This window comes from Vipera berus (genome assembly GCF_964194415.1).
Source record: "Vipera berus genome assembly, chromosome: 12".
Classification (NCBI taxonomy): domain Eukaryota; kingdom Metazoa; phylum Chordata; class Lepidosauria; order Squamata; family Viperidae; genus Vipera; species Vipera berus.
This window is the reverse complement of record NC_138215.1, coordinates 8,635,948-8,650,697: the sequence shown is the minus strand read 5'-3', so window position 1 is coordinate 8,650,697 and position 14,750 is coordinate 8,635,948. Positions and strand designations below refer to the sequence as shown.

Sequence of the window (14,750 nt, the reverse complement as noted above, 5' to 3'; positions counted from 1 at the left end):
ACCCAATTACCTGTCTGAGACAGTATCGGTTCTCCTGCTTGAGCAGGGGGCTGGATAGAAGACCCCCCCCCAAGCTGCTTTCCTGCTCTATTCTATTCTACCTTTGGATTACCCTTACAGAATAACGGAAGGGACTTTGGAGGTCTTCTAGTCCAACCCTCTGCTCAGGCAGGAAACCATATACCATTTCAGACAAATGGCTGTCAAGTCTCTTCTTAAAAACCTTCAGTGTTAGAGCATCCACAACTTCTGGAGGCAAGCCATTCTACTGGTTAATTTTTCTCACTGTTAGGAAGTTTCTCCTTAGTTCTAGGTTGGATCTCTCCTTGATTAGTTTCCATCCATTGTTTCTTGTCCTGCCCTCAGTTGCTTTGCAGAATAGTTTGACTGATTCTTCTTTGTGGCAGCCCCTCAAATATTGGAAGACTGCTATCATGTCATCCCTAGTCCTTCTTTTCATTAAATTAAACATACCCAATTCCCGCACCCATTCTTCGTATCGCCTAAAGCTTGTCATTTGGAAATACGGTATGTTAGAGCAGTGTTTCTCAACCTTAACAAATTCAAGGTGTGTGAACGTCAGCTCCCAGAATTCCCATGCCAGCATTTGTGGACTTCAACTTCCAGAACTCTGTGTTAAAGGGATCTGTCTCTCAGCTACCCTAATCCTCATTTTGTTTCCCAGTTTCTTTGATGAAACTTGGATTTTAGAAGCCCCAGTCTGCAAAAATGCTCAGCAGGCTGAGGTTGCACAGAGATGATCCATCTTCCTGGAAACTTCAAGGTGGATGCTGACAACCAGTGTCCTGGTTTGGCAATAAAGTGCAAAAGTGCCAGAAAAACTTTTACCCACTGGGAAAAAATTCCTACACAGCTTCCTCAATTGGTCAAAGGAGCCCGCAGCGATACATCATAAAAGATCTGTCTCTCTAATCTGGCAAATGATTTATGGCTGCATCACTGGTTCCAGAATGGGAAACCAGGCAGTTTATTTTGTTGGATAAGTGACATTTAAAAGCAGTGGAGAAAAAGCTGGAGCCAAAGTTGAACACTATCAGATGATCACAATGCGGCAGTTTTATGCAGACGAGAGATGTAGGTGCCACTCCATTAATTAGAAGTTCAAGGTGCTTTCATAATCCATTTGCATTGTGCCTAAATTAACCCACTCTCTTTCTTGATTTCCTGATTCCATTTGGGAAGGGACCAAGATTACTTAAAACTTTTCTTCACTGATGTCCCATTTTGTTCCACTAATATAGACTCTGCTATAAGAGAGGACCAGGCTGATCCTGAGGGAGGGATCAAATGCGTCATTAGTTTGGAGTTCCTTTGCACCCACCAGTTCCTTTGCACCCAGCCCTCCCTTGACCCATTGTCTTCCATTGACCCTTATCTACCACCAATTTGCCTTGACCATTAGTAGATCAGATTCTTTGTATAGCAGTAGCATGAAATAAACTTGCATTCATTTTGGACCTAATCATGGCTCCCATTTTCTTATGCTTGACATTTTGTTGTTAGTTGCGAAGTCGTGTCTGACCCATCGCGACCCTATGGACAATGTTCCTCCAGGCCTTCCTGTCCTCTACCATCTTCTGGAGTCCATTTAAGCTCACGCCTACTGCTTCAGTGACTCCATCCAGCCACCTCATTCTCTGTCGTCCCCTTCTTCTCTTGCCCTCAACCTTTCCCAGCATTAGGCTCTTCTCCAGTGAGTCCTTCCTTCTCATCAGGTGGCCAAAGTATTTGAGTTTTAGCTTCAGGATCTGGCCTTCTAAAGAGCAGTCAGGGTTGATCTCCTCTAGGACTGACCGGTTTGATCGCCTTGCAGTCCAAGGGACTCGCAGGAGTCTTCTCCAGCACCACAGTTCAAAGGCTTCAATTCTTTGGCGCTCAGCCTTTCTCATGGTCCAGCTTTCACTGCCATACGTTGCAACTGGGAAGACCATAGCCTTGACTATACGCACTTTTGTTGACAGGGTGATGTCTCTGCTTTTTAGTGTGCTGTCTAGATTTGCCATGGCTTTCCTCCCAAGGAGCAAGCGTCTTTTAATTTCTTGGCTGCAGTCCCTGTCTGTGGTGATCTTGGAGCCCAGGAAAATAAAATCTGTCACTACCTCTATTTCCTCCCCATCTATTTGCCAGGAATTGAGAGGGCCAGATGCCATGATCTTGGTTTTCTTAATGTTAAGTTTCAACCCAAGTTTTGCACTCTCCTTCTTCACTCACAACAAGAGGCTCTTTAGTTCCTCTTCACTTTCTGCCATTAGAGTGGTATCATCTGCGTATCTTAGGTTGTTGATGTTTCTTCCGGCAATCTTAATTCCAACTTTTGATTCATCTAGCCCTGCCTTTCTCATGATGTACTCTGCATATAAGTTAAATAGGCAGGGCGAGAGTATACAGCCTTGCCGGACTCCTTTCCCAATTTTGAACCAATCGGTGGTTCCGTGTCCAGTTCTCACTGTTGCTGCTTGACATTAACTGGACTATTTTTTCACACACACACAACACACACACACACACATCGCAACTTTCCTAGAAACTTGTGTTGCAAAAAATGGTCAGTAAGCTGAATTCTGCATCCATGATCTTTTGAGTTTCTGATCTGCTTTCATGAGATCATATATTCTTTCAGTCGCCCTTAAACTATATCTGAGCAGCCTGTTAAAATGCTGGGGGGTCTAGCTACTAAAGTGTAAAGGCAGTAAAGAAAGAAAGGAATAAGAAAGGGGGGGGGAAAGCAAAAGTGAAGAAAGAAAGAAGAAAAAAACAGAAGGAGCTTGACAGCTGTTTCTTTTTCCTTCTTTTTCTTTTTCTTTTTTTTCTGCACTTTTGCTTCCCCCCCCTTTCTTATTCCTTTTTTTTTACTTCCTTTACACTTTACACTTTGCAACAAATATAAATACAATAAAAAATGTTCTTGTAATTTTCTTGGGTACAATAGAGCAGGGCTTTTCAACCAGTGGTACGGGTACCACCTGTGGTACATTGGCACCTGGCAGGTGGTACGCGACCATCCTAGGAAAGTGGTAGCGGGGGAGGGGAATGAGCTGAACTGGTGGTAGCACCGCACAAGCCTGAGCGAGAGATGGCTGGAGCTGCAGGGCTGTCAGGGCTCAGTGGAAGCGGCAGGATCAGCGCCAGGCTCCAGCTAGAGCTCGGCACTGATCCTGGCACTTCTGCTGAGCCCAGAAGAAGCACCTATCAGCTGGAATGTTGCAGCATCTCCAGGGTCTTTGTGATTTACATTCAGATGCTTGGCAACTGATTCATATTTATGAGGGTCATGTGAAGTGACCAAAACCTGCTGCAACCACCCAGCAGACGGGGAGAATAAAAACCAAACACCCCCAACCCCACCTCCGCTGCCAATCCTCAACAGAAATGCTCACAACAATGAAAACCTCAGACAGCAGGAAGAGCACCGCCGGGCGGGCAGGCAGGTGTCTTGCCTGGCTGTGGCTTGGGGGGCACTTTTTCCAGTGCCATTATAACTTCGAACAGTCACTAAGCGAACTGTTGTAAGTCGAGGACTACCTGTACTTCATCACTTTTTTCCGTTGGTTTTTTTTTTGGTCATCAAGTTTTTGACACCTTGCTAGGCGACTGGTGGTACTTAGATGTTGCCATATCCTAAAAGTGGTACAACGGGTGAAAAGGTTGAAAAGCCCTGCAATAGAGCAGCGGTTTGATGTTCAATTTTTCAACTGAACATACAATAAAATAAAAACTCAAACAAGCTGGATAGCAGGCATGGCATCTAGTTACACCCCAAATCTTTCAAAACACAAAGGTTTTCTTCCTTCTTTCTCTTCTGATGCTTCGTGGCCTGCTGTTAAAATTTTTTTTTTCTTATTCTATGTACAACCCAGGTGGAAAAGTTACCTACTTGTGTCAATGAAGACAGCATCCACGTAGATTTTGGTACAGAAAGATCCCAGGATAAATCCACAGGCCGGTCCAAACACCAGCATTGTAAACAGGATCCCTGCAAAGAAACACAGAATAACACAGTGAAGATAAGAAAAGGGATGGTCCCATATCTGGTCCTGGTGGAAAACTTCAATTTGGAGAGTGTAGAACTCACAAAATTGAAGGTCTATGGACATTCTCAATCATCCAGGTCATGGTTGTCCTAATAAAGGTGCTTTTCCAAAAAAAAACAACCACTGGACTTTCTTGATATAAAACATTATTTTCTGTTTGAGTTCTTCGTTAGACAGATGTCTCACCCAACGGACTGTTCTCTGTGACGTGCCATTGTCCCCTCTCATCTGTGTTCTGGTGTTTTTTTTTTCATATCTAAACTGTAGGATAGATAACTTGGTTTTCCGTCATTTTTTGCTCGTGTTGTGTTGCGATCAAGAAAGTCCACTTGTCTTTTTGAAAAACACTTTTGGGTCACAAAATTGAAAGTTTTTCTTTTCTGGGATCCCCAATCTTGCCAGGCAGGAAGTAGAATTCTAATAGATGAAGGGCTGAAATGAGGAGTCCTCTCTGAGCTTGGCTGATTTCTTGCAGATGTTTCCTTACCCAACTAGACAACATAATCAGTGCTAGAATAGAGAGCAAACCCCACTCCCATCTAGCACTGGTGATGTTACCTAGTTGGGTAATGAAATGTCTACAAAAACAAAACCCAACCAACCTCAGAGAGCACCAAGGATCCCAGAGTAGAATTCTAACCTGTCCTCCTGATATTGTAAATAATTTTGTAAATAATTTTGAGTTGAGTAGCACTTACTCCTTCAAACAGACTGCTTGGTCCAGCTCTCGTTTCGAGTCACTGCAAAGAGGAACAACCTAAGAATGCCCCATCTTGCCCCCTTTCCCCCTACTCACAGAAATGCTTGAATGCAGCCTCCCCCCTCCCCACTGCAACCAAGTTGTAATTTTTAAAGTGATGGAAAGAGAACGTTCTTAAACACACAGACCACGGTCATATTGAGATATGTTAATTAAATTTAAATTACTGTGAAATTAAATCAAATTTAGTTTTCATCCACCACCACCCCCTCCCATTTCTTTCTTCTGCTCTCATCAATATTAACTGTCAGTGGCTCCCATCAGATTAGTCAAAATCCTAATTGGAAGGTATCTAGACAAATTATGCCAAGCATCTCCGCCCCTGAGATGGCTCTTGCTTGATAGATGACGGATGCATTACAGGGCCTGATAATTCCTCCCAGGAGTAAGAATATAGACCCTCCGTGTTCACCAACAAGAACAAGGACCAGCGTCAGGCCATTGTTCATATCCCCATTCTGGTTTTGCCAGAGGCACCTGTGACTTGTTGCATCCTTAAGGGAAGCACACAGTTTTAATCCTGGAATAGCTTTCATTTCATCCCTTGTATCCAACGAAGCATAGCTCGTAGCATTCGTTTCATCCCTTGCAAGCTTACAAAAGTTTTGATTAATGAACCAAAGCAACAGAAGCATGAATGAACCCTTTCACTCACCATGCATAGTAATGATGATTTTATTTATTTATTTATTTATTTATTTATTTATTTATTTATTTATTTATTTATTTATTTATTTATTTATTTATTTATTTAGTACTAGCACTTAGCACTAGCACTTAAGACTTATTACGCTGCTTCCTAGTGCTTTACAGCCCTCTCTAAGCAGTTTACAGAGTCAGCATATGGCCTCCAACAATCTGGGTCCTCATTCTATCGACCTAGGAAGGATGGAAGGCTGAGTCAACCTTGGCATTGGTGACAATCGAACTGCTGGCAGTGGGCAGAATTTGCCTGCAGTACTGCATTCAAACCACTGTGTCTATCTATCTATCTATCTATCTATCTATCTATCTATCTATCTATCTATCTATCTATCTATCTATCTTCTATACATCCATGCATTCAATTTCTCTTTCTTTCTTTCTTTCTTTCTTTCTTTCTTTCTTTCTTTCTTTCTTTCTTTCTTTCTTTCTTTCTTTCTTTCTTTCTTTCTTTCTTTCTTTCTTTTTCTCTTTCTTTCTTTCTTTCTTTCTCTTTCTTTCTTTCTTTCTTTCCTTTTTTTTCTCTCTCTCTTTCTCCATCCATCCATCCAATTTATATGACCACCCAATTCATGAAAGGTGACTTATTAAATTAACCATACAAAATGAGGCAAATTTGTCAAAAAAAAATCCCCCTCAGGCAAGAGAACTAGGAAAAATAAAAGGGCAGGGATATGGAGAATGTTTTTTTTAATTATTGAAAAGTTTTAAAATACATTTTTGAATACAAAAAAAAATGCTTACTTTGTCAAATGGTGTACAAGTAATCCTCAACTTATGACCACTTGTTTAGTGAACATTCCAAGTGACAGTGGGACTGAAACAAGTGAATTAACACTACTCCTGGTACTTAGGATTGTCACAGCATCGCCATGGCCACGTGGCCAAAATCAGAAGGACTTGGCAACCGACCTGTATTTGCAAGGGTTGCAGCATCTGGGGTCATGGCGTCACCCTTTGCGACCTTTCCAGATAGCTTCCGACAAGCAAAGTCCGTGGGGGAAGCCCGATTTATTTAATGACCGTATGATTCACTTAACAACTCTGACATCAAAGCTCCCAATATTGGGTGCAACCTGTTTAATAATCATCTTGCTTAGCACTAAAAGCTCTGTCCCAATTGTTGTTGTAAACCGAGGATTACCTGCAACCTTTCAGATCTGGGATTTGGATCTGATCAAGTAAGAGAAGATTAGATTACCATACAAGGTGTCTGGAGAGGATCCGCTCGAGGGAAATTATGGTGTTAAATAAACCCGGTGTAAAATTGGACTAGTCACTGGATATTCCTATGAAGGAATTGCTGAGGCCTTTTCCCCCCCCTCTCCTATCTAAGATTCTACCACTAGAGGGTGCTAAAGCAAAAGGAGAGAGAGAAAGAAAAAAAGAAAGATTGGGGGAAAAAAAGAGGAATATGGGTGGGAACCACAACTCCAAAATATGTTTTCCTAGGCTCAATCTTTTGCAATTCTGGGTAAAGTGGAAAAACACCAGATGAAGTTCTGGAAATCCCCTGACATTTATGACTGATGATACTGGGGGAAAAACAGGACTAGGGGTTGAACTTGAGAAGACAACTTTCTTCAAAGACTGTGAAAATTAGCAACTTGAGCATAGTTGTAGCTCAGGGTTGAAATGAGGGATCCTCGGTGCTCTCTAAGCTTAGTTGTTTCCTTGCTAGCACTGATGATGTTACCTAGTTCGGGTAATGAAACAACTGTAAGAAAACTATAAACCTCTATAATCTTCTCTGCCAGATTTGGGCTGGTTAAGTGGGGCCCTGTTATACTGTCTTCTGATGAACTGGATCAACTTCCGGATCCTCCAGGTAGAGGCCAAATCCTGCAGCATCTACAGCTTTGCAAGGACTGGACCACGAAAGGCACGCGAAGGGATCAACGGCTTGAAGGGATGGGAAGTATCTGCAAAATCTATAGGCTGATTGAAATAAGTGTCTGCTGGATCTGGAGGCTTATCCAAATGACAAAACCGGGGTTATCGTGCAAACTCTGCCCTTTACGCGCAGGTGTGTGCAAATCGAGACACAAGTGCAGAAAATGTGGCGCTCACATCATGATATCGCCATGTTCATTTGTCTTCTACACACATCTCCTGTGAACATCCAGAGGTACAGCAATGTACCCTAAACTATATAATCTTGGTTTTGAAAAGTCAAAAGGTAGAATGTTTCATTGCCCAGTTCTCTGGTTGATAGATGCAGAGGGGGGGGGGGAATAGGGAACTGAGAAAATTGAGGGGAGGGAGAAAAAAAAATAGGATGCAAAGCCCAGAATTGGTGTATTTTCTCTGTTTCTGAGTTGGATCTGACTTTTTCAGGTGGTCAGAGACTGGAGTAAACACCAGTTTACTACCAGTTCAAAATGGAGACATCTTATTTTATCCCTTGTTGACAATATTGCCCATATGTGTTCAAAAAAAACCCCGCTTTAGGCTGAGTGATGATGGAGAGGCCAGGTGGTTTACACAGGAGGTGAACGGAGTGTGTTTGTTTTGTACTGCCGTATGGAAGAGTTACCGGAGCAGAGGAAATAAGCGCCATAAAGAATGGGTAAAACAAACTGTGGATCAAACCAACCCCAGGAGCTTTTTAACGCTGTGACTCAGAGTTCCTGTCCACAATGCGGGCCTGTGTTATAGACTTCAAAACAAACGACTCAAAGAGATCAGTGGCTTCCCGGCTGGACTCTGGAGAAACAAAGAGATCAATAGCCAGACCCCAAGAAATGAAATGGGATTTCAAGGAGGCTGTTTCATCCTCGCTCAAGCTAATTAACTAAGCATTTGGAAGGTAGCAGAATGGAAAATGTAGGATGAAACACAGGGAGACCAGGTGCCATTTTAATAAGCAAATATGGATTGGGGTACAGATGCATCACGATCGAGTCATCTTGCTTGCTAAAAGCTCCAGACTGGATAATTTAACTATTTATAATTTAATTCCTATTGGTTGTTGGGTTCAATTTGGTTCTCAATATGCTGGTGGGCAATTCCAGGAGCCAAAATTCTTTAGGAAATTTTTTGTAATTCAATGAAAAGGACATATTTAGCTGCAGTCCTTTTCATTGGCAACCACCAAGAAGGTATTTTCACCAATGTATCGGTGGGATGCTAGGCTAAAATACAGAAAAGAAATTCCTTGGAAATAGGAAGATGCCATAAGAATGTTTTTTCTGTAATATTTAGGAGTCACAGACTAGAAGGTATGTAAGCTATAAAATTTGGGGAGAGAGGAAAACCCAAACCCAAACCAAGTGATTAATTCCTCCAAAACACACCCCAGTTTAAATTACCAACCAATATATTGAAATTTTATTCATGACAGCTGAGAAAAAAAGTGTAATTTAAATGGTTGATGCACTCATTAAAATCCTGCCCCCTCCGAGTGATATGCTATCAAAAAGGATTGATAGCATCTCCTCAAAACTATCAACAGACAGAAATCTCAACAGATGGAAAGCTGTGGATTGAAAGAAAAACTGTTTGCAAACGATCAACGATCTGTGCTCTGATGGGTTTGTTTTGGGAAAAGGAAGATGTTTAAAATTTATTAGAATTTGAAAGGTAGATGAAAAGAGACACGTGAAAAGTGTGTGAAACAAAGTACAGGTAGTCCTCAACTTATCAATACAACTGTGCCCAAAATTTGTTGCTAAGCAAGACCCAAGTTTTTCCCCCACTTCAAGCAGAAAGCCCAGAAGTGGTTTCCAAGTCGAAAGAAAATTAATTGTATTTTTTTCTTTAACCAAAGCAGTCAATTTAGCCGCCATCTCTGCTAACTCCTTCAACTTGGTGGAGCAGTGGGCTAATGCCTCCTTAAGTAACACCAGCTGCCTGCAATTAGTGCAGGTTCGAGTCCCACCAGGCTCAAGGTTGACTCAGCCTTCCATCCTTCCGAGGTAGGTAAAATGAGGACCCAGATTGTTGGGGGCAATTAAGCTGACTTTGTAATAATGCCGCTTGGGGGGGGGGGGCGAAAGCCCTAATAAGCAGGCATATACATAGAATGAAGGCTACTGCTAAGCTTGTAAGCCGCCCTGAGTCTTCGGAGAAGGGCGGGATATAAATGGAATTAAAATAATAAAAAAATAAAAAAAAACTTCTGCAGTCATTTCATCCATTGTCCTTCCATTTTTGTACATCATCTTCCTCTTTTTTCTTTAGCCAATGTTGACTAGGTAATGTCCTCTGCTGATCTATATCATTTTAACCTTTTCTTCTTTTGTGCACATGAGAAAAAAAATACAACAGTGCACTTTTAAAACATATTCCTATGTGGGGGAGAAAAAAAAAATAGAAATAGATTGTGTCCGTGTCGTCAGGGATTTTTTGCGCGCTTAGCAACTAAAGATTTAGGCGGCGTCTATGTGATGCTGGAAGCATGGAATTAAGTTTTCTTTTGCTTTCCTTGTTTCATCCTCTAACAACTACATGGGCACACAGGTATAAACTGATAGGTTCCATGTTTGGAATAACTGTCCCTCTTAAACCTGACTCGTTTTAAAACAAGAACTTGGAATGCTGTAATTCTGTCAGGTCTTGTTTTCGTAATCTGATCAGATTTGTTTTTTTAAAAAAAATGAAATCCAATTTGTAGGAAAGGTAAGCTGCCCAAGTCATCCATCCTCATATAGATTGATTTTGGAAATTTTTATTGTTTGTAGTAAAGGTAAAGGTAAAGGTTCCCCCGTACATGCGTGCTAGTCGTTTCCGACTCTAGGGGCCGGTGCTCATCTCCGTTTCAAAGCCGAAGAGCCAGCGCTTGTCCGAGGACGTCTCCGTGGTCATGTGGCCGGCATGACTAGACGCCAAAGGCGCACGGAACGCTGTTACCTTCCCACCGTAGTGGTCCCTATTTTTCTACTTGCATTTTTATGTGCTTTTGAACTGCTAGGTTGGCAGAAGCTGGGACGAGTAACAGGTGCTCACTCTGTTACGCGGCACTCGGGATTCGACCCGCCAAACTGCCGACCATCTGATCGACAAGCTCAGCGTCCTAACCCACTGAGCCACCGCGTCATGCTATTCTGTCTAAAGATCAGTGTAGACAAGTACTTCTGTTATTCCCCCCACACACACACACAAAAAAGCAGGTGTTGTAAGGGCAAAAACAACCCACAGACTGGATACTCCTGTTTCCCAGAAGCCAAACAGGAACTAATCACAAAACAAGCCACTGACACCTACCCAATGGCTTGTCCAAATCCTGAAATAGCTTCTAATGTCCCTCTTCAGGCAATGAGAACAGCTTCCTCTTTAAAGATCCAGATAATCCGTACTTGTCCTACATTTTCATGCTGCTGTAATAGATAATAAAAGGATATGTCTCCCTGTGGAAAGATAGTTGGGAATATAATAAACTGCATAAGCCAGAGAGAAGATCAGTGGTTTCAGAGGAGACAATAATTGTGGCCTCCAGGAGTGGGATGCAAGTAAGAGAACAATTGGTCATAACTGTTTCCATATCATCATGACATTAAAAAAGAAAAAGCTTCATAGGCAGCTTGTTCTCCTGCAAAAGGGTCTCCTAAATGAAGGTGATAGATTGTTGCTCCTGGACATTCTGTAGCAGAGAAGCTGGGGGTCAACTTGTGACCCACCAACCAGAGCTGGGCCTTGAACCGACTCTCCAGCTCAGGCCAAGAACTTCTTCCACAGTGCAGAATAATTACTGCTATCCACAACATCACAAAGGTTTGATGAGTGATGGTTGTTTCAGTTCCTTGGTTATGTAGACAATTCTGCAAAGGTTGGGTCCATGCTGGAAGACCACCTCAGCGGCCTTTTTCATTTTTCCATCTGAATTAGGAACAGAGAAATCGGGCAATCTGAATTTCTCCAACCATTTCTCAAGGAGAGGATAGCTTTCTGTGGGATAGTACTGAAAAAGTCTCCTGGCAGGAGGAGATCTCGCTTGAGATCTTCACTTGAGACTAAACCCAAGCACAAAAAGCCAGGTGGGTTTCGTATTGCTGGAGAGAAGATGGTACCAAGAAGGGTAAATGCAAGAGTCGAGTAAGTACAAGCAGCCCATATTCCAGCCAGGACTCTCTTCCCCTCTGAAGGCAACCTCAAGGGAAATTCTCTTCCGCCCAGTGGATTAAAAATGAACACAATAACAGAATTGGAAGCACTCTTGGAGGTCTTTTAGTCCAACACCCTGCTCATGCAGGAATTCCACACCATTTCAGACAAATGGCTGTCCAATCTCTTCTTAAAAGCCTCCAATGATAGAGCACCCATAACAGGTCATCCCATTGGTTAAAATTGTTCTCACTGTCAGGAAATTTCTCCTTAATTCCAGGTTGCTTCTCTCCTTGATTAGTTTATATCCATTGTTTCTTGTCTAGCCTTCTTGTGCTTTGGAGAATAGCTTGACCCCCTCTTCTTTGGGGCAGTCCTTTAGATATTGGAAGACTGCTATCATGTACCCCTTAGTCCTTCTTTTCACTAGACTAGACATACCCAATTCCTGCAACCGTTCTTCATAGGTTTTAGCCTCCAGCTGGCTTTCTCTGCCTAGTAATCACTCATTACCCAGATTTTGAAGTTACTCTCCATGTTTAATTTCTGAACGTGTGGTGACCACAATTTCTTCAGTAAACTGTCCCAAATTCTCTAGGTTTGCAAACTAGGCTATTCCTTCCCTTCTCTGGAAATGACAGGAACCAAACGTAGATCTATTTACACACACAACAGATGCTCTGCGGGGGAGGTACTTCCACCACCTCCTCTCTCATTCTGCGAATTATTAGCCCCTTTTTGGCATCTTTCCTCACTCGTTCACACCTTTTGAAGGCAATGACAGGGGAAGGCAGAGAAAGGCAGCTACTGACTCTGAATTTCTTCCATAAGAATGTATGAAGTGATTGATGTTTGATCATCACAGGACTTTGCATGCACAAAGATGGAAAGATTCAACATTACACCTAATGGAGGAATAGCTGGTGAAGTTGGTAGGACTTGCCGAGATGGCTAAACTGATTTCTTTGATCAGTGAAAAGACAATATTTACATTTATTGCTCACTGGAAACTCCTCATGGATTTTTTGCATGAAGCAGAAACAAAAATGAACTTATGATTTATGTTTTTGTTGATTAGACAGGATAGATTACAGAACAAGAGAGTTAAGTTGTAATCACAGAGTAAGAGGTAAATTTATAATTGTACTCATGACTGCTGCAAAGATAAGAAATTTTTGTATCTTTTCTTTCTTTTCTTGCACTCCTCTCTGATTTTTTTCTTTATTTTTTTCTAATAAATCCTTAATAAAAAATATCTCTGCTTTTATGTAGATGTATATAAATATGTTTGATTTTTATGCTAATTCCCCTTATTAGAATTGTATAACATTTTCTAAATTATGACTTGCACCTGGCAGTTTGCAGAGGTAGCTGGAAGAACTGTTTTGTTATAAATCTTACCAGCAAAGTCAGACGGCAGAGATATAACATTAATAGGTTTAGAATTTTATAGTCAGAAAAGTGTCATCTATCGGAACCATGACAGTTATTCTTTTTGAGGCTGTAATTGTACCATGGGACAAAATTTATTGATTTTATTCTCTTTTTGCAATTTTAACTGTTATTTTTTACTTATTAATTTTGTTTATAGCTGAATCACACTGTTGTGGGGGTACAGCTGATAACTTGACATGCAACAGGCCATATTCCTAAGGCCAGAACTAAATTGAACTCAAGAACCTTAACTTTTGTGAACATTCAGATGGATTTGTTAATGCAAATATTGCCAGTGTTTAGAATGTGTCAGTGATGATAGCTTTTATTCTTTTTATTTTATTTTTATATTGTTGTTGTTATTGTTGTTACTGTTGTTATTTTATTTTATTTTATTATTTATTTTATTCTTAAGCTTTCATTCCCATACTGGCTGGGGAATCCTAGGAGTTGAGGTTCATCCATCTTAAAGTTACCAAGGTTAAGAAAAACAGACTTTAGAGTCATACCACTGAAAACGCACAGGCACCTTTACAACAAATAAAGAATTAATAAGGCAATTTTTAGTGGGCTTCTTGGCTTGTTTCCAAAACTTTGAGTCAGATGGGTGCAGGTTTTGAATTTCTCTCGCAGCAATTCAAACAGTGGCAAGCAATCAAGGACGCTCCTTGAAAAAGCAGATGCCGATTTATCTTACTTTGAGATATATCTGCTTCTCCTGCTGTTTATCCAAAGACTGAAGGTGGAAAACCTGAACAAAGGAAAAACAAGAAATAATGGCAAAGCTGGGGCTCATTTCTGACCGTCTTAAGGACAAACATGAAGAGTCACCCTGACAGATTCGGAAAGCGCTTGAAGCTGTTAATTAATGAGAGACGATGCTGGCTGATTCCTTTTAATGGTTTGCTCTTTTATTTTAAATTCCAGCAGGGATCAAAATGACTGCAACTGGATGTTGATACAAGCTTGGAGACAGAAGCTGAAGATTTGGGAAAAACTGGGCAAAGACCTCTTTACAAAGATAGCAAAGGGGGTGTGGGTGGGAAAGCTCTACAGCCACAAGGCTACCCATGAAAAACTGAAACATTGGGCTGGCCCATTAGATGTAGAGATGGGAATGAATGCCCTTTAGCTCTGGTATTTTTGTTTCTGGCTTACATTAGAATCACGTTAGAGGGAGGGAGGGAGGAGCAAAGGAGAGAAAAGAGAGGAAGGACAGAGGAAGGGAGAAGAAGGAGGCAGGAGGGAGGGAAAGAAGGAAGGAAGGAAGGAAGGAAGGAAGGAAGGAAGGAAGGAAGGAAGGAAGGAAGGAAGGAAGGAAGGAAACAAGCAGGGAGAGAAAAGGAGAGAAAAGAGGAAGGAGGGAGGGAAATCAGGAAGAAGGACAGAAAAAAGAGGGAAGGGAGGGAGGAAGGAAGGACATCCATAGGATATGGTAAAAAAATAATAAAATGTCTGCTGCAGCAAAGTAATCAAAGTTCTGCCTATTTGCATGATGCACCCAGACATAAAAAACAGGACACATTTTGATTGCACCAATGAACTGTTTTTGTTCTGGACTTTTTTTGGCAGACCCCATAGGCATCTATGAATGAATGAATGAATGAATGAATGAATGAATGAATGAATGAATGAATGAACGAATGAATGAAATAAAATGGCTGAATGTGGCAAATGGGATGTGCAACACGAGGAAGTCATTTTCCCAGCTTCCTGCTTGGCCCCAGCTCTACAGATGTGCATTTTACATTGGACAGCTG

The 14,750-nt window shown here is 41.5% G+C and overlaps 1 protein-coding gene across 1 annotated transcript in view; it reads right to left on the bottom strand.

Annotated features, from left to right (window-relative positions):
• The window catches only part of SLCO3A1 (solute carrier organic anion transporter family member 3A1), a 122,344-nt gene that overhangs the window by 28,601 nt on the left and 78,993 nt on the right, over window positions 1-14,750 (bottom strand). Inside the window, exon 3 of the mRNA XM_081336963.1 lies at window positions 3,896-3,994. Coding sequence (XP_081193089.1) covers window positions 3,896-3,994 — 99 coding nt within the window. The remainder of the gene's footprint in view (window positions 1-3,895; window positions 3,995-14,750) is intronic.